At 38.5% G+C, this 22,493-nt stretch overlaps 1 protein-coding gene across 6 annotated transcripts in view; it reads left to right on the forward strand.

Annotated features, from left to right (window-relative positions):
• The window catches only part of FAM13A (family with sequence similarity 13 member A), a 431,061-nt gene that overhangs the window by 123,801 nt on the left and 284,767 nt on the right, over positions 1-22,493 (forward strand). For all 6 annotated transcript variants that reach the window (XR_010113828.1, XM_063610243.1, XM_063610245.1 and 3 more), the window contains 2 exons: positions 462-651; positions 15,262-15,471. Coding sequence is in view for 5 of the 6 variants with exons in the window: in XM_063610243.1 (XP_063466313.1) it covers positions 462-651; positions 15,262-15,471 (400 nt within the window). In the remaining variant the exon portion in view is untranslated. The remainder of the gene's footprint in view (positions 1-461; positions 652-15,261; positions 15,472-22,493) is intronic.

A 22,493-nucleotide genomic window follows, 5' to 3' on the forward strand; every position in this document is an offset into this window, starting at 1 on the left:
TGAAGAATGGTCATTCTAATTTTTCCTTCTGACACTTTAAATTAAAGCTACCTTAAAATGACACTGAGACAAATTTTTGTCTTTAGAAACATCTCATTGTTTCAGGATCTGCCTGGTGTTTCACTGTTCTTATAAATGTTTTATTTTCCTGTTAACCAGGTACTGCTGAGTCACACCCCTTGGTTACTGTAGTAATATATCTTAGATACGGCAGTGTATTGCTCCCTCTCAGCTGCACACTTCATTTGTGGCTTTAGGTTTTTCATTACTTTTCACTCCTTTTAACCATTATATCTGAGCAACGTGTGAGAGATGTTAGAGATTTTGATTTGAGTTGAAGTAAAAATAAGACCACAACTATTCATCTTCAAACACATTTTAATTCAGGTGTTTCTGTTGTAACCATGCAACCTCCTGTGGTAAATATGACTGACTGCTCTTTTTTCTTACGCTCTTTTAAGCAAAGTAAAGCAGCGGTTCGGCTGAAAGAAGACATGAAAAAGATAGTGGCAGTGCCATTAAATGAACAGAAGGATTTTACCTATCAGAAGTTATTTGGAGTCAGTCTCCAAGAACTTCAACGGCAGGGGCTCACCGAGAATGGCATTCCAGCAGTAGTGTGGAATATAGTGGAATATTTGACGCAGCATGGTGAGTTAAGTCATGCTTTAATCTGTTCATTTTCACAGTCCCTTGCATAAACAAATTATTTGTGTGAATTATTTCATAATGTATGATTAGACTATCCTCTAAAGCACCTTCATTAGAATATTAAATTATTGTGTAATATACTTTTCATTTAAAAAAGGGCATTACTGCTTAACATGATCTTGACAGTACTAATTTGATCAACCATAGAGCAATCACTTTAATTATAGAGATTTCTAGTTTAGGAATGTTTCCTAGTTTTAAATGCTAAAATACACTGTTGTAATATTAATAGTTTGCTAGATTAATTAAATTCCAACTGATAGTCAATAATTTTTAATGTAATCAAACACGTTTTTGGGTATCTCTTTTACCTGAGGTCAATCATGAACTTATTCAATGCTTTGACTATCCTCATACACTTAGAAGAGACACCAAAAAACTATGATGTAAAGCTTACTGTGTGGGGTGGTGGGGGGTGGTTTCACTTACTTTTGGAGTGATAAAATTGAGCATGTAAAACATTTGGAGAATAATATAGTACATTACACAGTAAAAAGATAAATTATATCTCATTTAGTTATTGAGAGCTGTGTAGCTTTTTGATGATTTTGTTTAAAATAAATCACAAGTCTGGATAATTTGAGAGAATGCTTCCATATCTTTTTTTAAGAGATAGGGTCTTGCTCTGTTACCCAGGCCAGAGTGCAGTAATATGATCATAGCTCACTGTAATCTCATACTTTAGGGCTCAAGTGATCTTCCTTTCTTAGCCTCTCGAGTAGCTGGGACCACAGGTGTGTTCTACCACACTGCCTGATTTTTTTTATTTTTATTTTTATTTTTATTTTTATTTGTAGAGACAGGTTCTCCCCCAATATTGCCCCAGCTGGTTCTGAACTCCTGGGCTCAAGCGATTCTCCCACCTCAGCCTCCCAAAGTGTTGGAATTATAGGCATGAGCCATGATACTCAGTCATGTAGGGATTTTTAAATGTAAAACTTGAGGCTTCAAAAATATTCTGTACAGTAGTCCCCCTCCTTATGCATGGTTTGGTTTTCCAAGGTTTCACTCTTACCTGTGACCAATCATGGTCCAAAAATACTAACTGGAAAATTCTAGAAATAAACAATTCATCAGTTTTGGGGGGCTTTTTTTTTTTTTTTGAGACAGAGGTTCGCTTTTGTAGCCCAGGCTGGAGTGCAATGGCGTAATCTTGGCTCACTGCAACCTCTAACTCCCGGGTTCAAGCAATTCTTCTGCGTCAGCCTCCCAAGTAGCTGGGATTACAGGTGCACACCCAGCTATTTTTTTTTTTTTTTTTTGGTATTATTAGTAGAGATGGGATTTCACCCTGTTGGCCAGGCTGGTCTTGAACTCCTGACCTCAGGTGATCTGCCTGCCTTGGCCTCCCAAAGTGCTGGGATTCCAGGCTTGAGCCACTGCACCTGGCCAACAATTCATCAGTTTTAAATGGTGTAGCCTTCTCAGTAGCATGATGAAATCTCCAGCCATCCTGCCACTTGGGACCTGAATCCTCCCCTTGTCCAGTGTATCCATGTGTATCCATGTGTATATGCCACCTGCCTGTTAGTCACTTAGTAGTGGCCTCAATTTGCAGATAGATCATTGTGGTATCACAGTGCTTGTGTTCAGGTGACTCTTATTTTACTTAGTAATGGCCCCGAAGCACAAGAATAATAATGCTGGCAATTCGGATATGCCAAAGAGAAGCCATGAAGTGCTTCTTTTAATTGAAAAGGTGAGTTCTCAACTTAATAAAGGAAGAAAAAAAATTGTATGCGGAGGTTGCTAAGATCTATGGTAAGAACAAATCTCTCCCAATTTTTCTATTGTATTGCTTTTTTTTTTTTTTTTAAAGGGACAGAGTCTTGCTCTGTTGTCCAGGCTGGAATGCTGTGATGTGATTGTAACTCATTGCAGCCTTTTATTCCACGGTTCAAATAATCTTCCCACCACAGCCTCCTGAGTAGCTAGCATTATACAGGCATGTGCCACTGTAACCTGCTAATTAAAAAAAAGTTTTTTAGAGGCAGGTCTCGCCATGTTGCCCAGGCTGGTTTGAACTCCTGGCTTCAAACAATCCTTCCACCTCAGCCTCTTAAGTAGCTTGGATTATAGATGTGAGCCACTGCACCTGGCTCTATTCTGTTTTATTATTAATTATTGTTGTTAATCTCTTACTGTGCCTACTTTTTAAACTTTATCATAGATATGTATGTATAGAAAAAAAACAGTATATATAGGGTTTGGTACTATCCAAGGTTTCAGGCATCCACTGGCAGTCTTGGAACATATCCCCTGTGGGTAAGGTGGGTCTACTGTATTTTGAGTAATTTGTTTCAGGCCATATCTTTCCAGGATTACAAATCTCTTCTCCCTTTCTGATAAGAATCATTTATTGGAAATGAGTGAGAAGCACTCATCACATGTTCCTCTATAGGAACATATATCAACTTTTGACAGGGACTCTATGGCAGATTATTCATTCTGCTGATGGCTAGACGTTAATTGAAAAAACATCTATCTGCTCTGGTTACTAGGCATGTAGATGACTGATATGGTTAGGCTTTGTGTCCCCACCCAAATCTTTTCTTGAATTATAATCCCCTAATCCCCACATGTCAAGGGAGAGACCAAGCGGAGGTAATTGAATCATGGGGGTGGTTTCCCTAGGCTGTTCTCTGATAGTGAATGAGTTCTCAAGAGATCTGATGGTTTCATAAGGGGCTCTTCCTCATTCGCTCAGCACTTCTTCTCCTTCTTGCTTCCTTGTGAAGAAGGTGCCTTGCTTTCCCTTTGCTTTCTGCCATGATTGTAAGTTTCCTGAGGCCTCCCCAGCCATGCTGGACTGTGAGTCAGTCAAACCTCTTTCTTTTATAAATTACCCACTCTCAGGCAGTTCTTTATGACAAAATTATATTTTTTTTCTGAAAACTTAACAGCCAGGTTTCTGTTCTTACTCCGTAGAATTTTTCTCCTTATTAAAGGAAGTAAATTGCAAAAAGGCCAGATTCTTAGAAAACAGCTCTGGATTTATTCAAATACTTCAAACAGTTAAACACAAACAGTGTTATACATAGCATGACAGGAAGATGGAAGTTTGGCCTACAAAATCTTGAAGCCAGGAGTTACAACCAGCTTTAACAGGATTTATTTAGATACTTGGTTTTGATTAAGACTGTGTATCCCACTGAGTTAGATACAAATAGATTTCTAGATCATTCATTTCATCTGTTAAGTAGGGTTGTATAGTTCATTTAGATGTCCAACTGTGGGTACCTAAAATAATATTTTGGTTTTGGCATAATCAGTGTTCTTTCTCTCAACATTAATTGGATAATAGTCTCTTTATCATATTTTTATTGTGTAAAAATATTTTACATTTTTAATTTTTAAAAATTTTAATATTTTTTGAATAGTTAATAAACTTATGTGGTTAAAAATATAGGAAAGTATATGGTGAAAAGTCTCTCCCTACAAACTGTCTCCTGACCTTTGTTTTCTCTCTCTAAAACAGTATTACTATACCCGTTTCTGGTATCTTCTTAAGATGTTTCGTGTATATATAAGTATAGGTCTGTGTGTTCTTTTTTCCCTTTTATCACAAATATTGCACACTGTTCTGAATCTTTTAAATATCAGTGTATTTTGGAGATTGTTCCATATTGCATAAAGAGCTTTACTCATTTTTAATTATTTTCTTTTCCTCTGCACACTGTTGTACCATATGTATATATCATGTCTTTAAGCAGTCCCATACTGATGGGCAAATGGATTGTTTCCAGTCTTCTATTGTTTACAAACAATGATTCCATGGTTAACCTTTAACATATGGCATTTCAAGCACATATGAGTGTGTGCATAGACTGCCTTTCTGGAAGTGGACTCCTGGGTGGTCAGAGGATATTTGCATGTGTAATGAACCCTGTCAGAGCTGAAACAATTTACAGTCACACCATCAACATATGAAAATGTTGGCAAAATTTAAATTAGGGATTGATTTTCTTCTGCCCCTCCTTAGCATACTGTTAGTTATACTTTAACAGGGTGTATTCGGGTAATGCAAACTAAACATTTTATTAAGTTAAATCAGTCGCTCTTAATGAGGGATGTGAAATAGAATTACTAGTGGAATCTTCGTAATACACATGCATTGCCCACACCTCATATCTACTGAATCAGAATCTTGACTGGGCAAGCTCAGGTAGGCCTGGCACCTGTACTTTGAAAGGCTATGTAGTTAATTACTATGTAGACAAACACAAGCCCCTTCTTGTATTTGAAACTATCATGTTAATAAACCAAAGAAATTATGTAAGTTTGAAGGGTAGTATAAAGTTTGAGGGCATAATACTTCAATTTGTTTAATTACTTGGCAGTTTTTTTCAGGTCAACAAATATTTACTGTACACCTATGATACACAGTAAGCACTGTGTCAGGCATGGGAATGGGACTATAGGGGTGACCGGTCATATAATTCAATCATAGGTTGGTATTTTGGTTATGCTTTATTTTTTTTTCTTTTTTTTTTTTTTACTTTTTTTAATTATTTTTATTTTTTTATTTTTTTATTTTTTCTTATTATACTTTAGGTTTTAGGGTACATGTGCACAATGTGCAGGTTTGTTACATATGTATCCATGTGCCATGTTGTTTTGCTGCACCCATTAACTCGTCATTTAGCATTAGGTATATCTCCTAATGCTGTCCCTCCCCCCTCCCCCCACCCCACAACAGTCCCCGGAGTGTGATGTTCCCCTTCCTGTGTCCATGTGTTCTCATTGTTCAATTCCCACCTATGAGTGAGAACATGCGGTGTTTGGTTTTTTGTCCTTGCGATAGTTTACTGAGAATGATGTTTTCCAGTTTCATCCATGTCCCTACAAAGGACATGAACTCATCATTTTTTATGGCTGCATAGTATTCCATGGTGTATATGTGCCACATTTTCTTAATCCAGTCTATCATTGTTGGACATTTGGGTTGGTTCCAACTCTTTGCTATTGTGAATAGTGCTGCAATAAACATACGTGTGCATGTGTCTTTATAGCAGCATGATTTATAGTCCTTTGGGTATATACCCAGTAATGGGATGGCTGGGTCAAATGGTATTTCTAGTTCTAGATCCCTGAGGAGTCGCCACACTGACTTCCACAATGGTTGAACTAGTTTACAGTCCCACCAACAGTGTAAAAGTGTTCCTATTTCTCCACATCCTCTCCAGCACCTGTTGTTTCCTGACTTTTTAATGATGGCCATTCTAACTGGTGTGAGATGGTATCTCACTGTGGTTTTGATTTGCATTTCTCTGATGGCCAGTGATGATGAGCATTTTTTCATATGTTTTTTGGCTGCATAAATGTCTTCTTTTGAGAAGTGTCTGTTCATGTCCTTCGCCCACTTTTTGATGGGGTTGTTTGTTTTTTTCTTGTAAATTTGTTTGAGTTCATTGTAGATTCTGGATATTAGCCCTTTGTCAGATGAGTGGGTTGCAAAAATTTTCTCCCATTCTGTAGGTTGCCTGTTCACTCTAATGGTAGTTTCTTCTGCTGTGCAGAAGCTCTTTAGTTTAATTAGATCCCATTTGTCAATTTTGGCTTTTGTTGCCATTGCTTTTGGTGTTTTAGACATGAAGTCCTTGCCCACACCTATGTCCTGAATGGTATTGCCTAGGTTTTCTTGTAGGATTTTAATGGTTTTAGGTCTAACATTTAAGTCTTTAATCCATCTTGAATTAATTTTTGTATAAGGTGTAAGGAAGGGATCCAGTTTCAGCTTTCTACATATGGCTAGCCAGTTTTCCCAGCACCATTTATTAAATAGGGAATCCTTTCCCCATTTCTTGTTTTTGTCAGGTTTGTCAAAGATCAGATAGTGGTAGATATGAGGCATCATTTCTGAGGACTCTGTTCTGTTCCATTGATCTATATCTCTGTTGTGGAACCAGTACCATGCTGTTTTGGTTAGTGTAGCCTTGTAGTATAGTTTGAAGTCAGGTAGCGTGATGCCTCCAGCTTTGTTCTTTTGGCTTAGGATTGACTTGGCAATGCGGGCTCTTTTTTGGTTCCGTATGAACTTTAAAGTAGTTTTTTCCAATTCTGTGAAGAAAGTCATTGGTAGCTTGATGGGGATGGCATTGAATCTATAAATTACCTTGGGCAGTATGGCCATTTTCACAATATTGATTCTTCCAACCCATGAGCATGGAATGTTCTTCCATTTGTTTGTATCCTCTTTTATTTCATTGAGCAGTGGTTTGTAGTTCTCCTTGAAGAGGTCCTTCACATCCCTTGTAAGTTGGATTCCTAGGTATTTTATTCTCTTTGAAGCAATTGTGAATGGGAGTTCACTAGTGATTTGGCTCTCTGTTTGTCTGTGATTGGTGTACAAGAATGCTTGTGATTTTTGTACATTGATTTTGTATCCTGAGACTTCGCTGAAGTTGCTAATCAGCTTAAGGAGATTTTGGGCTGAGATGATGGGGTTTTCTAAATATACAATCATGTCATCTGCAAACAGGGACAATTTGACTTCCTCTTTTCCTAATTGAATACCCTTTATTTCCTTCTGCTGCCTGATTTCTCTGGCCAGAACTTCCAGCACTATGTGGAATAGGAGTGGTCAGAGAGGGCATCCCTGTCTTGTGCCAGTTTTCAAAGGGAATGCTTCCAGTTTTTGCCCATTCAGTATGATATTGGCTGTGGGTTTTTCATAGATAGCTCTTATTATTTTGAGATACGTCTCATCAATACCTAATTTATTGAGTGTTTTTAGCATGAAGAGTTGTTGAATTTTGTCAAAGGCCTTTTCTGCATCTATGGAGATAATCATGTGGTTTTTGTCTTTGGTTCTGTTTATATGCTGGATTGCATTTATTGGTTTGCGTATGTTGAACCAGTCTTGCATCCCAGGGATGAAGCCCACTTGATCATGGTGTATAAGCTTTTTGATGTGCTGCTGGATTCGGTTTGCCAGTATTTTATTGAGGATTTTTGCATCAATGTTCATCAAGGATATTGGTCTGAAATTCTCTTTTTTGGTTATGTCTCTGCCAGGCTTTGGTATCAGGACAATGCTGGCTTCATAAAATGTGTTAGGGAGGATTCCCTCTTTTTCTATCGATTGGAATAGTTTCAGAAGGAATGGTACCAGTTCCTCCTTGTACCTCTGGTAGAATTCGGCTGTGAATCCATCAGGTCCTGACTCTTTTTGGTTGGTAAGCTATTGATTATTGCCAGAATTTCAGAACCTGTTTTTGGTCTATTCAGAGATTCAACTTCTTCCTGGTTTAGTCTTGGGAGGGTGTATTTGTCGAGGAATTTATCCATTTCTTCTAGATTTTCTAGTTTATTTGCATAGAGGTGTTTGTAGTATTCTCTGATGGTAGATTGTATTTCTGTGGGATCGGTGGTGATATCCCCTTTTTCATTTTTCATTGCATCTATTTGATTCTTCTCTCTTTTCTTCTTTATTAGTCTTGCTAGTGGTCTATCAATTTCGTTGATCTTTTCAAAAAACCAGTTCCTGGATTCATTAACTTTTTGAAGAGTTTTTTGTGTCTCTATTTCCTTCAGTTCTGCTCTGATTTTAGTTATTTCTAGCCTTCTGCTAGCTTTTGAATGTGTTTGCTCTTGCTTTTCTAGTTCTTTTAATTGTGACGTTAGGGTGTCAATCTTGGATCTTTCCTGCTTTCTCTTGTGGGCATTTAGTGCTATAAATTTCCCTCTACACACTGCTTTGAATGTGTCCCAGAGATTCTGGTATGTTGTGTCTTTGTTCTCGTTGGTTTCAAAGAACATCTTTATTCCTGCCTTCATTTCATTATGTACCCAATAGTCATTCAGGAGCAGGTTGTTCAGTTTCCATGTAGTTGAGCGGTTTTGAGTGAGTTTCTTAATCCTGAGTTCTAATTTGATTGCACTGTGGTCTGAGAGACAGTTTGTTATAATTTCTGTTCTTTTACATTTGCTGAGGAGAGCTTTACTTCCAACTATGTGGTCAATTTTGGAATAGGTGTGGTGTGATGCTGAAAAAAATGTATATTCTGTTGATTTGGGGTGGAGAGTTCTGTAGATGTCTATTAGGTCCACTTTGTGCAGAGCTGAGTTCAATTCCTGGATATCCTTGTTAACTTTCTGTCTCGTTGATCTGTCTAATGTTGACAGTGGGTGTTAAAATCTCCCATTATTATTGTGTGGGAGTCTAAGTCCCTTTGTAGGTCACTCAGTATTGCTTTATGAATCTGGGTGCTCCTGTGTTGGGTGCATATATATTTAGGATAGTTAGCTCTTCTTGTTGAATTGATCCCTTTACCATTATGTAATGGCCTTCTTTGTCTCTTTTGATCTTTGTTGGTTTAAAGTCTATTTTATCAGAGACTAGGATTGCAACCCCTGCCTTTTTTTGTTTTCCATTTGCTTGATAGATCTTCCTCCATCCCTTTATTTTGAGTCTATGTGTGTCTCTGCACGTGAGATGGGTGTCCTGAATACAGCACACTGATGGGTCCTGACTCCTTATCCAGTTTGCCAGTCTGTGTCTTTTAATTGGAGCATTTAGCCCATTTACATTTAAAGTTAATATTGTTATATGTGAATCTGATCCTGTCATTATGATGTTAGTTGGTTATTTTGCTCGTTAGTTGATGCAGTTTCTTCCTAGCCTTGACGGTCTTTACAATTTGGCATGTTTTTGCAGGGGCTGGTACCGGTTGTTCCTTTCCAGGTTTAGTGCTTCCTTCAGGAGCTCTTTTAGGGCAGGCCTGGTGGTGACAAAATCACTCAGCGTTTGCTTGTCTGTAAAGCATTTTATTTCTCCTTCACTTATGAAGCTTAGTTTGGCGGGATAGGAAATTCTGGGTTGAAAATTCTTTTCTTTAAGAATGTTGAATATCGGCCCCCACTCTCTTCTGGCTTGTAGAGTTTCTGCTGAGAGATCAGCTGTTAGTCTGATGGGCTTCCCTTTGTGGGTAACCCGACCTTTCTCTCTGGCTGCCCTTAACATTTTTTCCTTCATTTCAACTTTGGTGAATCTGACAATTATGTGTCTTGGAGTTGCTATTCTCGAGGAGTATCTTTGTGGCATTCTCTGTATTTCCTGAATCTGAATGTTGGCCTGCCTTGCTAGATTGGGGAAGTTCTCCTGGATAATATCTTGCAGAGTGTTTTCCAACTTGGTTCCATTCTCCCCATCATTTTCAGGTACACCAATCAGACGTAGGTTTGGTCTTTTCACATAGTCCCAAATTTCTTGGAGACTTTGTTCATTTCTTTTTTATCTAAACTTCCCTTCTCACTTCATTTCATTCATTTCATCTTCCATCAGTGATAGCCTTTCTTCCAGTTGATCGCATCTGCTACCGAGGCTTCTGCAATCTTCGCCTAGTTCTCGATACTTGGCTTTCAGCTCCATCAGCTCCTTTAAGCCCTTCTCTCCATTGGTTATTCTAGTTATCCATTCGTCTAATTTTTTTTCAAAGTTTTTAACTTCTTTGCTATTGTTTTGAATTTCCTCCTGTAGCTCGGAGTAGTTTGATCGTCTGAAGCCTTCTTCTCTCAACTCATCAAAGTCATCCTCTGTCCAGCTTTGTTCCATTGCTGGTGAGGAACTGCATTCCTTTGGAGGAGGAGAGGTGCTCTGCTTTTTAGAGTTTCCAGTTTTTCTGCTCTGTTTTTTCCCCATCTTTGTGGTTTTATCTACTTTTGGTCTTTGATGATGATGATGTACAGATGGGTTTTTGGTGTGGGTGTCCTTTCTGTTTGTTAGTTTTCCTTCTACCAGACAGGACCCTCAGCTGCAGGTCTGTTGGAGTTTACTAGAGGTCCACTCCAGACCCTGTTTGGCTGGGTGTCAGCAGTGGTGGCTGCAGAACAGCGTATTTTTGTGAGACCACAAATTCAGCTGTCTGATAGTTCCTCTGGAAGTTTTGTCTCAGAGGAGTACCCGGCCGAGTGAGGTGTCAGTCTGTCCCTACTGGGGGGTGCCTCCCAGTTAGGCTGCTTGGGGGTCAGGGACCCACTTTAGGAGGCAGCCTGTCCGTTCTCAGATCTCCAGCTGCGTGCTGGGACAACCACTACTCTCTTGAAAGCTGTCAGTCAGACAGGGACATTTAAGTCTGCAGAGGTTCCTGCTGAATTTTTGTTTGTCTGTGCCCTGCCCCCAGAGGTGGAGCCTACAGAGGCAGGCAGGCAGGCATCCTTGAGCTGTGGTGGGCTCCACCCAGTTCGAGCTTCCTGGTTGCTTTGTTTACCTAAGCAAGCCTGGGCAATGGCGGGCACCCCTCCCGCAGCCTCGCTGCCACCTTGCAGTTTGATCTCAGACTGCTGTGCTAGCAATCAGCGAGACTCCGTGGGCATAGGACCCTCCGAGCCAGGTGCGGGACACAATCTCCTGGTGTGCCGTTTTCCAGGCCCGTTGGAAAAGTGCAGTATTAGGGTGGGACTGACCCGATTTTCCAGGTACCGTCTGTTACCCCTTTCTTTGACTAGGAAAGGGAACTCCCTGACCCCTTGCGCTTCCCGAGTGAGGCAATGCCTCACCCTGCTTTGGCTCACGCACAGTGCGCTGCACCGACTGTCCTGCACCCACTGTTTGGCACTCCCTAGTGAGATGAAACCGGTACCTCAAACAGAAATGCAGAAATCACCCGTCTTCTGTGTCGCTCAGGCTGGGAGCTGTAGACCGGAGCTGTTCCTATTCGGCCATCTTGGCTCCACCCCTCTGGTTATGCTTTATTATTGTTTCACATAAATGCAATTTAACAATTTGGCATGAGGGTAAACTATTATTGTAAAGGAATTTTAAGACAGAAAGGGCTATATCAAGCCCTTTAAGCAGATTTTGGATATTTTCATTTAAAAGTATATACATTATAACTTATAAAGCATATGGTCTTTAAACTCTTTTTCTCGCTAACAATGTTAACGGCTTCTTTCTCTTAGTTTAGCATGAAGATACTATAGGTTATGCCATTTTAACCCACAGTGTAGAGTCTCAAGTCACCACCAGGTGTCAGAATGTGTTTACTTATCGTCATACTACTTCGTTGGCCAAAGTGTGCTGTTAGGCAAATTGTGACTTCTGGCATATTCTGTTTCTAATGGCATATTCTGTTTTTAATATTCATACTATTTTGAAAGAAATATTTCAATTGTACAGAAAAGTATCTTTCAGTGATGTAGACATTAGCTTATATAATTTTTTCTTCATTTCTAAACCACTATTAAGTTGCTGTTTTGTGATAATTAGCACACAGCCTAAAATCAAATATAATAGGAGCTCTGAAATGTATGAGAGTAACTCTGCTTCATGAAGTCATCCAAATATCCCCTTTTTCTGAATATTTTTGTTATAGTCATAACTTTCTAAAATTTTAGAGTAGGAAAATTTAAAGGTTATATGGTCTGATAAGCCTCATGTGGGTATTGGATATATTCTAGCCTCATAAGAGGCTTTAAAAAACTGTATAGATTCTTCTCAGAATGTGATATATTCATGCCCGGGATTATAAACTTTCCCTAGTTGAACATCACTAATTATCATAAGAGTTGTGGGTGGGAGATATTCCTGAGGGAAAAGAGTTGTTCAGATAAATGGGACAGAGACAGGAAAATATTATTGAGGAGCATTAAATTCAGTCACTTCTATTTGTACCTTATACGTCTGCTAGTCTGAGGGATCAGGAGGCTTGAGGACCACAGACAGTTCTTGGAGCTGGTTAGTTTTTTCTGAAATTGCTGGAAGTACATTTATTTGGGGGAAGGTTCAAAAAAACCTTGTTGGAAAAGAAAGACTAAGGTCAAAGCTAAAAAGAAAAAAAAAAAAAAAACATCATGTGAAATCAGATCTAAGGGGTATTTGCTAGGCCAAAAACAGAAGGCAAGGTTAGGTTAAGCAGCTGGGTAAATATAGGAACAGGAAACAAAACTCTAAATTTTCAGGATTTCGGCTCTGACCAGGGATGGAGTGCCTTTCTGTTGGATGCTAGCTGCTTGATTGTTGGATAAGTTTCTGAAGCTAAAGATAAACTTTTGTATAGTAGAGAAGACAGACCTTGAAAGCTTTAAACGATTAAGCTGGCATCTCCCAATAGAACCTGATATTCCACAGAACTTAAGGGAAAGGCGTATCATATTCATTATCCATTTGCTGCATAACAAAGTACCCCAAAACATAGTAGATTAAAACAATAGTATTTATCATTATCTCATAGTTTCTGTGGGTCAGGAATCCAGACACATCTTAGTTGTGTCCTCTGTCTTAGAGTTACAAGGCCGTGATCATGGTGTCAGCCAAGGCTTCAGTCATATCAGGACTCAGCAGGGGAAAAATTCCCTCCCAAGCTCATTCATGTGGTTGTTGGCAGGATTCTGTTACTTGTGAGCTGTTGACCTGAGAGTTTTCAGTTATTCACTGGTCGTTGGCCAGAGACCACCTTTAGTTCTTTGCCCGTGGCCAGTAGCTAATAAAGTACATCAGAGAGACAGAGAGAGGGGGACAGAGAGAAAGAGAGAGAAGCATGATGGATTGTCAGTCTTTTATAACTTAATCTCAAAATATGACATGATATCACATTTGCTGTATTCTGTTGTTAGAAGCAAGTGACTAGGTCCGGCCCACACTCAAGTAGAGGGGATTATAATGGGTGTGGTACGAGAAGTGGGGATCATGGGAACTATTTTAGAAGCTGTCTGCCACACAGACCAACTGGTATCTCTTCCATTTAGGTGGTGCCCTGGTCATAGTCATTGTTAAATACTTTTAATATCATCCCTAGTGTCACAATTTTTTTCAGAATTGGAGCTAAAATTCATATCAACTTTTGATATTGATTTTCTTCACAGCCAAATAATATGTATATGTGGAAGAACACAAACATCTCACCAGACTTCAAAGTCCATGAGGGTAATGATAGTGTTGAATTTTTTTTCTCACGATTGATTTTTTTTTATTACCTAACATAATGTCAGGCACTTATTACATGTTTGTTGAATTAAAGAGCTCATAAAGTATTTTATCCGATTATAAAATAAAATGAAATTAGCTTCCTCTCTTGCTTTAAAAAGAGCAATAAAATTACCAGTTAAGGGAAAGAAGCAAAGGCTGATATAAATTATCTCCTCCCTCTAAAAAAATCCTGATAGGCTTCGATGTCATTATGTCATTGCTAACATTCACCATTAGACTCTCAAGAATGTCAAGTTGAATCCTGGCCTGCTCTTTCTTAGAAAGATTGTTTCTTACACTTTCAAAGTCCTCTGCTGCCTAACACACTCGCTTACATGGTGTGTAGCACACTGAGCTGGAAATCATTATCTTCTGCCCTAAACCAGCTACTCTCATATCTCTACCCCCAACCTTATCTTTTACAGTGTTTGTTTTTTTTTCCTGTATTCCTACTTTTCTAAACCTTAAGGTTACCTTTCAACCCTTTCCCTCTCCCTTTTGAACCAAGTTACCAAATCATCTTTATTCTTTGTTTTTCACTTCTTTTCCACCATAATCTCAGTTTACTACCTTAAAATAGAAGATAGTTTCCATAAGGCAAGCCCTCTCCATAATCTACTTCTTAGCTAGCTAAATCTTCCTAAAACCCTGATTATATTTTGTCTTTTCCCTCACTTAATGCTCCAGTGATAAAACCTTCACTCTTTAACTTGTCATAGACCCTTTCCTGTTTCTCCATTTTATTACCCCATCATTCTTTGACCTAGGCACCCCACATTGTCCTCTGCCTACCTTTCTTTATGTTATCCTGTATCTACTTCTCAATTCATATTTTTGTTTATCTTTGTCAGGGGTAGATCAAGGTTTTGTGGGTACAGATGCCTAATCTTTTGAGACTTCTTTAAGAAAAAGAATATGATACTAAGAATACAGGATTAGGGACAGAGCTTGTAAATGGCCCAAGAAGATGAGGGGCCCTGAAGCTCAAGCCTCATTGGTTTCACAGCACAACAGCTCCAGCCCCTCTGTGTTGCTTTAGCCAAAGGTTAAGTTTACCTCCTCCAGGAGGCCTTCTCTGATAACCTCAGCTGACACTGATATCCCCCATCAACTGACTGAAGGCAAGGATCTTGTCTTATACCACTTTATAGTTGCCTAGAGTCTTATATTTTGAATTTAGTGATTACTGAAAAACTATCCCTTATTTCTTAAACTATTACACAGGTAATCACATAGAGTTTAAAAGTTTCTTAAATACATGTCATTTAAAAAGTAGTTGTTCATGAAGTGTTAAGCTGCTGTTAGAGCCCTGAGTAAGTTTTTGTTATGTGCTCTGGAAGATTATATAAATGAAATTTCTTTGTGTACTCTGTTTTGCTCTTTGTTTATATATGGCATAGCCTTATTTTTAGAGGCCAGGCTTTATACCAATCATATATGATCTTTTTAGTTAATATGCAGTGGATGTGAACATTTATTATTCTAAGGAAAGTTTTACAAAATGTGAAAATCACGCAATGATTGATAATTACGGTGTTGAGAGAATTGTATGCTGAGATTTCTTTCTTTGTGTTGTTATCATTCTTTACATTTCATGTCTGTGAGAAATCTATTTATTTTCTGTGTCTACTTTGCTCTTCCAGGACTTACCCAAGAAGGTCTTTTTAGAGTGAATGGTAACGTGAAGGTGGTGGAACAACTTCGACTGAAGTTCGAGAGTGGAGTGCCCGTGGAGCTCGGGAAGGACGGTGATGTCTGCTCAGCAGCCAGTCTGTTGAAGCTGTTTCTGAGGGAGCTGCCCGACAGTCTGATCACCTCGGCGTTGCAGCCTCGATTCATTCAGCTCTTTCAGGGTTAGTACAACAAATCCTTTTAGGAGTTAAAACAACTTTATTAGGCTGGGCACGGTGACTCACACCTATAATCTTCGGGAGGCTGAGGTAGAAAGATTGCTTGAAGCCAGGAGTGGAAGACCACCGTGGGCAACAAAGCAAGATCTCCATCTCTACAAAAAAAAAAAAAGGCGGAAAAAAAACACCCGGTTTTATTTTTAGTAAACATACTAAATATTTAAAATTTAAAAAGCTTTTAAATATTTGTGGTCTTTCCATAACCACCACCTTGTTATTTTACTCCAGGCCCTCATCTCCTATGTAAAATCATACTAGACTGATTATGAAATACCATTATTAAATGAAATTTCTGATACCATTAACATGTGACTACTTCAGTAACATAATATTGAAAAGCCCTGATGCTTTTGGGCCAAAGACATGTTTTTCTGACTAATGACTGCCATAAAAGGAGTGAGATCAAGAATAATTTAGAAAACATTAGAGAACAATAAAGGAAATATTCATTAAATTGTGGTTGGTTAGTGACCTTTGAGACTGAAAGCTCATTGGTATACTTGCTTTTTCTCATAAGCAAGATTGAGTCCTAAAATAATTGTGTTCATGTTGTGAGGTAAAAATTGATTTTTGATTGTAGTATTAAGTGATTTCACATGAAAGAACTCCCTTTTTTTTTTTTTTTTGAGATGCAGTTTCACTCTTGTCATCCAGGCTGGAGTGCAGAGGCATGATCTTGGCTCACTGCAACTTCTGCCTCCCAGGTTCAAGCAATTCTCCTACCTCAGCCTCCCAAGTAGCTGGGATTACAGATACCCACCACCATGCCTGGCTGATTTTTGTATTTTTAGTAGAGTTGGGGTTTCACTATGTTGGCCAGGCTTGTCTCAAACTCCTGACCTCAAGTGATCCACCCAGCTCGTCTTCCCCAGGTTCTGGGATTACAGGCATGAACCACCGCACCTGGCCAGGAACTCACTTTTTAAGTGTAATAATTATAGGCATAGTCATTATTGAGTTCTCCCTCCTAAGTGCCGTAAGAAAAACGGTTTACCCTTAAAACCATTTATTTTATTATTTTTCCCAAATTAGAGAAGAAAGGAGAAAATATATTTCCAAAAGTATTAGTTGCCAGATTAAGGATGTTACCTAAAGCCACATTCCTTTACAGCAGTGATGTACCTATTCACATGTAGTATGCTAAAAAACAGGATAAGTGAGAAGGCCAGATAGGACAAGTAAGAAAGTACCAGAAATATTTTACCCCATGAAAGACCATTTTGAAATATTAGCTAAAAGCAGTGTGGTTGTATCAGAAGAGGACACTAACTACCTCCACTTGCCATCCCCTAGGGAAGGAGACCTGTCTGTAGCTCCCCCAGGCCCTCATATCAGCAATGCCTCCTGCCCTGGCCTCCTCACTTCTCTGCAGCTGCTGGCCTCCCATGGTGACCTCCAGGCAATCCTTTTGGAAGATTACTCATGTCTTATTTCTTTCTTCAGAGTACCCAGGCAGTCCTCGGGAAACACATCTTCGCCACATTCTTGAAATGGAGGTCAGTCACAAGGCAGAGCCCTGCCTTCTTGTGCTGCCGCCCAGGGCACCCATAGCCAGACTGTCTGTGTTAGATTCTTTGACGAGTTTTAGACTCTTCAAACCACTCAAGTGATGATCTGATGCCCCTCACTTGGCTTGGGAAAGTTAGGGGAAGCATTATATTTCTCTAGCAACTCTCTCCCTTTAAAGAAATCCTCACTCTCTAATTTTTAACTTCAAATTTTAACATTGAATTTCTTGCTTAAATATCCTTGTGGCCTGTTGATGGCCCAAGGCCTCCAGACCTGGGTTTGGTCTCACCTTTACAAGTTCTATACAGCTCATCTAGCATTTTTGCTTAGAATGGGTGGGCCCATCACAGCCTTTATTTTTATCTTTGAGGCCTCAACCCCAAATTGTATTAATTTGCTACATCTGCCCTAACAAAATACAACAGACTGGATGTTACAAGCCTAAATGAGAGAAATTTATTTCTCACAGTCCTGGAGGCTGCAAGTCCAAGATCAAGGTGCCAGCAGTATTGGTTTCTCCTGAGGCCTCTCTCTCCAGTGTGCAGATGGCGGCCTTCTCACTGTGTCCGCACGTTGCCTTTCCTCTGTGGGCCCTCTCCTGATGTCTCTTCCTCTTCTTATAAGGACACTAGTCCTATTGGATTAGGGGCCCCTATTATAATTTAATTTAACCTTAATTACCTCTTTAAAGGCTCCCAATACAATCACATTCTGAGTATGGAGGTTAGAGCGTCAACATATGAATTTTGGAGGGAACACAATTCAGTCCTTAACAATGATGCAATAGGAAAAATCCCAGAAGTTTTACCTATTTTCAAACCTATTATTTTTTGTAATCTTAGCTACTTCATTTTTGAAAAAAAATGATTTTATTTTTTGAAAAGGCATAAAATCATTGGATTATTAAATATTGTATTTTATTGAAAATAGTGATAAAATATGAAAGCAAATTTGCAGAACAGTTTGTTCTGGTCGTCAACAGTGCTTTTAAGCTTTGTATGTCAGTGAGTGACATATGTTTGAGGCTTGTTAATTTTAACTGTATGAACTTTTTCACGATATGTATGAAGATAACCATTCCTTCATAAAGGTGACCGTTCCTCCTATTTGGAGACATTAAATCCTTTTTACAAGGAATATTTTATCCATAGGGATGGTAAGTTTTGAGGTAAAGTTTGGAAAATTATTGTAAAATAATGTCTACAGGAGTTGACAAATATTTTATGCTTAATGCAAAATATTTGGTAGATATCTTTAGTATTCTTAATATTATTCTATAGTATTCTGTAGTATTAAGTATTCTTAGTACTCAAAAATCCTGTACATTTCAAAGGCTTTTATCACATTTCCAGAATAATCTTCATTTGATATGAGAATGTACTGTTTTATTATTTTTATTACTATTTATAGAAATATTTTTGTTATCATTTGGGTCTTTGTGAGTTGCCATATTCTTTATGACATGGTTCCTCAGTCATCAAAAAGTTGATAGGCGTCATAAAAGCAAGCAGTATCATTCTAAAAGCAAGATTCATTGTATAGTCAGCCTTTAGGTTACGTGAGGTTATGCACAGGTAACAAATTTTGAATGGGAAGAGAGGTTAAATTTTTGCTATATTAGTATTATTCTTCCATTCCCTTAAAATCTCTGGTTAGATTTGAGTCATTCGGTAAAAAAAAATTACAGTTAAGCATCAATGATATAAATACGTTCTGAAAAATACATCATTAGGTGATTTCATTGTTGTATGAACATCATAGAGTATACTTACACAAGCGTAGATTGTATAGCCTACTACACACCTAGACTATATGGCATAGCCTATTGCTTCTAGGCAACAAACCTATACAGCATGTTACTATACTGAATACTGTAGGCAGTTGTAATGCAGTAGAAAACACTTGTGTATCTAAACATATCTAAGAATGGAAAAGGTACTGTAGGCCTGGCCTGTGGCTTATGCCTGTAACCCAGCACTTTTGGGAGATGAGGTGGGCAGATTGCTGGAGCCCAGGAGTTTGAAATCAGCCTGGGCGACATGGCAAAACTGCATCTCTACAGAAAATTAAAAAATTAGCAGGGCATGGAGGCATGCACCTGTAGTCCCAGCTACTCAGGAGGCTGAGGTGGGAGGATCACTTGAGCCTAGAAAGTCGAGGCTGCAGTGAGCCATAATCATGCCACTGCACTCCAGCCTGAGTGACACAGTGAAACCCTGTCTCAAAAGAAATAAAAATAAAAAAGAAAACAGAAAAGGTACAGTAAAAATATAGTTCTATTGCACCACAGGGTGTACTCACCCCCATGCCCACACTCACTCAGACTGGGAACATTTAGACATGCCGATTAACCGATCATGCCCATCTTTGTACCCAGAGAAAACTCATGCAGACCTGGGGGAGAAGGCCCAAACTCCACATAGACAGTGGCTCTGGCTGGGAATCGATTTTTTTTTTCTCATCGGCATTAGAACAAAATGACCTTGAATGAAATGTCGTTATACCTGCTGTATAGTAACTACATAAACCAGTAACATAGTTATTTATTATTGTTATCAAGTATTATGTACCGAGTGTAATTGTGTATGCTATACTTTTGTAGGACTGGAAGTCAGTAGGTTTGTTTACACCAGCATCACCACAAACACATAAGTAATATGTTGCAGTAGGACGTTATGATGGCTATGACATCACTGGGCAATAGGAATTTTTCAGCTCCATTATAATCTTATAGGACCATAGTCATATATGGAGTCCCTCAGTGACCAAAACATCATTATGCAGTGCATGACTATAATTGAGCAACTACTAGTTATGTAAGCTGCCGAATAGAGGGAATAATGTATGCATTAGGCATCAGACAATATAGCCTCTATAAAATAAACTTATTCTTTCATAATTCAGATAGAAGATAGGTAAAAAGGGTTACTGTGTTGTATATATATATATATATATTTTATTGTCTCTATAAAATAAACTTCCTTCTTTCATATTTCAGATGAAAGATAGAAAGGATTACTGTGCTTCTTGTTGGTTTATCCTGTCTGAGGTACCCTTATAGTACAGGATGGATGTTGCAACTGAGCACCCTGAAGCCGGGGGTGGTAAAGCTCTTTACAGATAGTTGAATGGGTTTTGCTTTTAATGCCCATTAAAGCAGATGCTGTGCTTGCCAGTAAACATTATTCTCATCTTCCGCCCTTTCTACTATACATTAATATATGATAAAGTTGTTTTGATGTAATTTCCTCAGGGATGACTAACCTGCTTTCATAAATCCATCCTCATAATAACAGATTAAATTGTTTTCTTGGTATTCTGTCATAACTCAATGCTACATTTCTTTTTTTTTTTAATGTTGTTGTAGGCCTCTGAATTACATCCTGTGTAAAGAGCAAGTGATTTCATAGTTGAATATGCTTAAAATTTTTCAGATCAAAGTCCTCTCTTCCATGCTTTATAGGATGGAGTTCTGGAGCCCTAAGTATTTTTTCAGAAATTTAGGCTAAACCAAACTGCCAGTGAGGACAGTCTGGATGTCTGTAAGCATCCCTGACCCTTAACATCTTGTAGATGAACAATGGCCCTCCGTGGGAGAAAACTGTTTAAATTCATTCATTTCTATAACAAATTATCCACTTTGGATGTGTCTTGTGTCTGAAGCTCTGAGATCGTATGGGTTTTAGTTAACAAATCAGTATACCTGCATGACAGATTTTTATCAAAGACTTCTATCTCTATTTGATTTCTTCCAGAACATGTCGCTTCTTTCAGAGGCCTGACAACCTCTCTCAGAGGTTTAGATGATTCATATTTAAGAGACACACTCGAAGGGGCATTCAGTGACCATCCTTTCCTATTGCCATGTTAGGCTTCTCTCTGACTGCAGCAACTCATCTTCCTTAATCAAGGTTTCCAGTATGATTATCTCAGTTTGGTGTATTCCATGCCTTTTGATCTTTTATCCTTATATTGGTAGGGCAGTAGTATATGTACTTTTTATTTTTGTAATCTCATGTGTGTTTTGGAAATAAGTGAATTGTAAGCCATAAAAAGATTGCAGAAGAGAATTCATTTAGGATTAACTAGAAATATTTTTAATTGACTGTTTCCTGTGGAAAATTCTTCTCTAATATAAATGTAAGTAGTTCTAGATCATAGTTGAGTATTTTTATTGTTATTTGATGACTTGGAATTAGATCATCCATCAGTATTTTTTTTAGTAACTTCTAAATAGATACTGAGTAATACAAATAAATGAAAAATTAAACATCTTAATTTTAAGGAGTGTGTGATTTAATTGAGGAAGTAGAAGATATGTTGTGTATATTCTACAATAGTGCTTTAAATGAACAATAAAAACATCCAGTCAGTGGTAACTAACAAGGAGGGAAGAAAACCAGCCTGGATTATGGTGGTCAGAAAACACTTTGTGGGAAAAATAAGATTGGAGACAACATTAACTTGGATGGAGAGGAAAATCTTTTAAGTGAGTTAAGGGCATGAGCAAAAACACTGTAAGACAGAATTATCTGACAGAGCTATCTGTAGCTAGAAGAGATTAGCAAAAGATACAATTGAAAAAGTAGGTTGAGGTTAGGTGGTATAGGGTCTTGAATATTAGTGTTAAGAAATTAATATTTATATATAAATAATAAAATGTTTAAGAAAGATCTCACATAATAGAAGCAGTATGTTAGGCAGTGCTGTGTAAGATGGTTAGATGGGAAGATGCTGAATGCAGAGAGAACATCTAGAAGACTAGCAGAAATCTAGGTCATAGTCCTACAACCATCTGTGTATCAGATAAATAGTTGGCAATGGGAAATTTTTTAAATTGTTGTAAATATACATGTAACATAGCATTTACCATTTTAACCATTTTTAAGTACAATTCAGTGACATCAAGTATAATCTCAGTGTTGTGTAACCATCACCACTATCCAGTGCCAATACTTTATTTGTCATCATTCCAAAAAAAAACTCGTCATGGGATTTTAAAGGAAGGTTACCAGAGACAGACAGAAAATATGAACAGAATATCATAGCTGGTAAATATTAAGATAATGAGGATGGCCAGGCATGGGGGCTCACACCTGTAATCCCAGCATTTTGGGAGGCCAAGATGGGAGGATCATCTGAGGTCAGGAGTTTGAGGCCAGCCTGGCCAACATGGGGAAACCCTGTCTCTACTAAAAACACAAAAATTAGCTGGGCATGGTGGCAGGTGCCTGTAATCCCAGCTACTCGAGAGGCTGAGGCAGGAGAATCACTTGAGCCAGGAGGTGGAGGTTGCAGTGAGCCGAGATCGCACCACTGCACTCCAGCCTGGGCAACAGAGCAAGACTCAGTCTCAGAAAAAAAAGATAATAAGGGTAAGAAAAGAGTCAGAGGTTTTGAGATGGCCTGAGAAAGTGTTAGGAAGGGGTAGTCTGGTGGCCTGACCCTGGTGTCCT

Source organism: Symphalangus syndactylus, chromosome 10 (genome assembly GCF_028878055.3).
Source record: "Symphalangus syndactylus isolate Jambi chromosome 10, NHGRI_mSymSyn1-v2.1_pri, whole genome shotgun sequence".
Classification (NCBI taxonomy): domain Eukaryota; kingdom Metazoa; phylum Chordata; class Mammalia; order Primates; family Hylobatidae; genus Symphalangus; species Symphalangus syndactylus.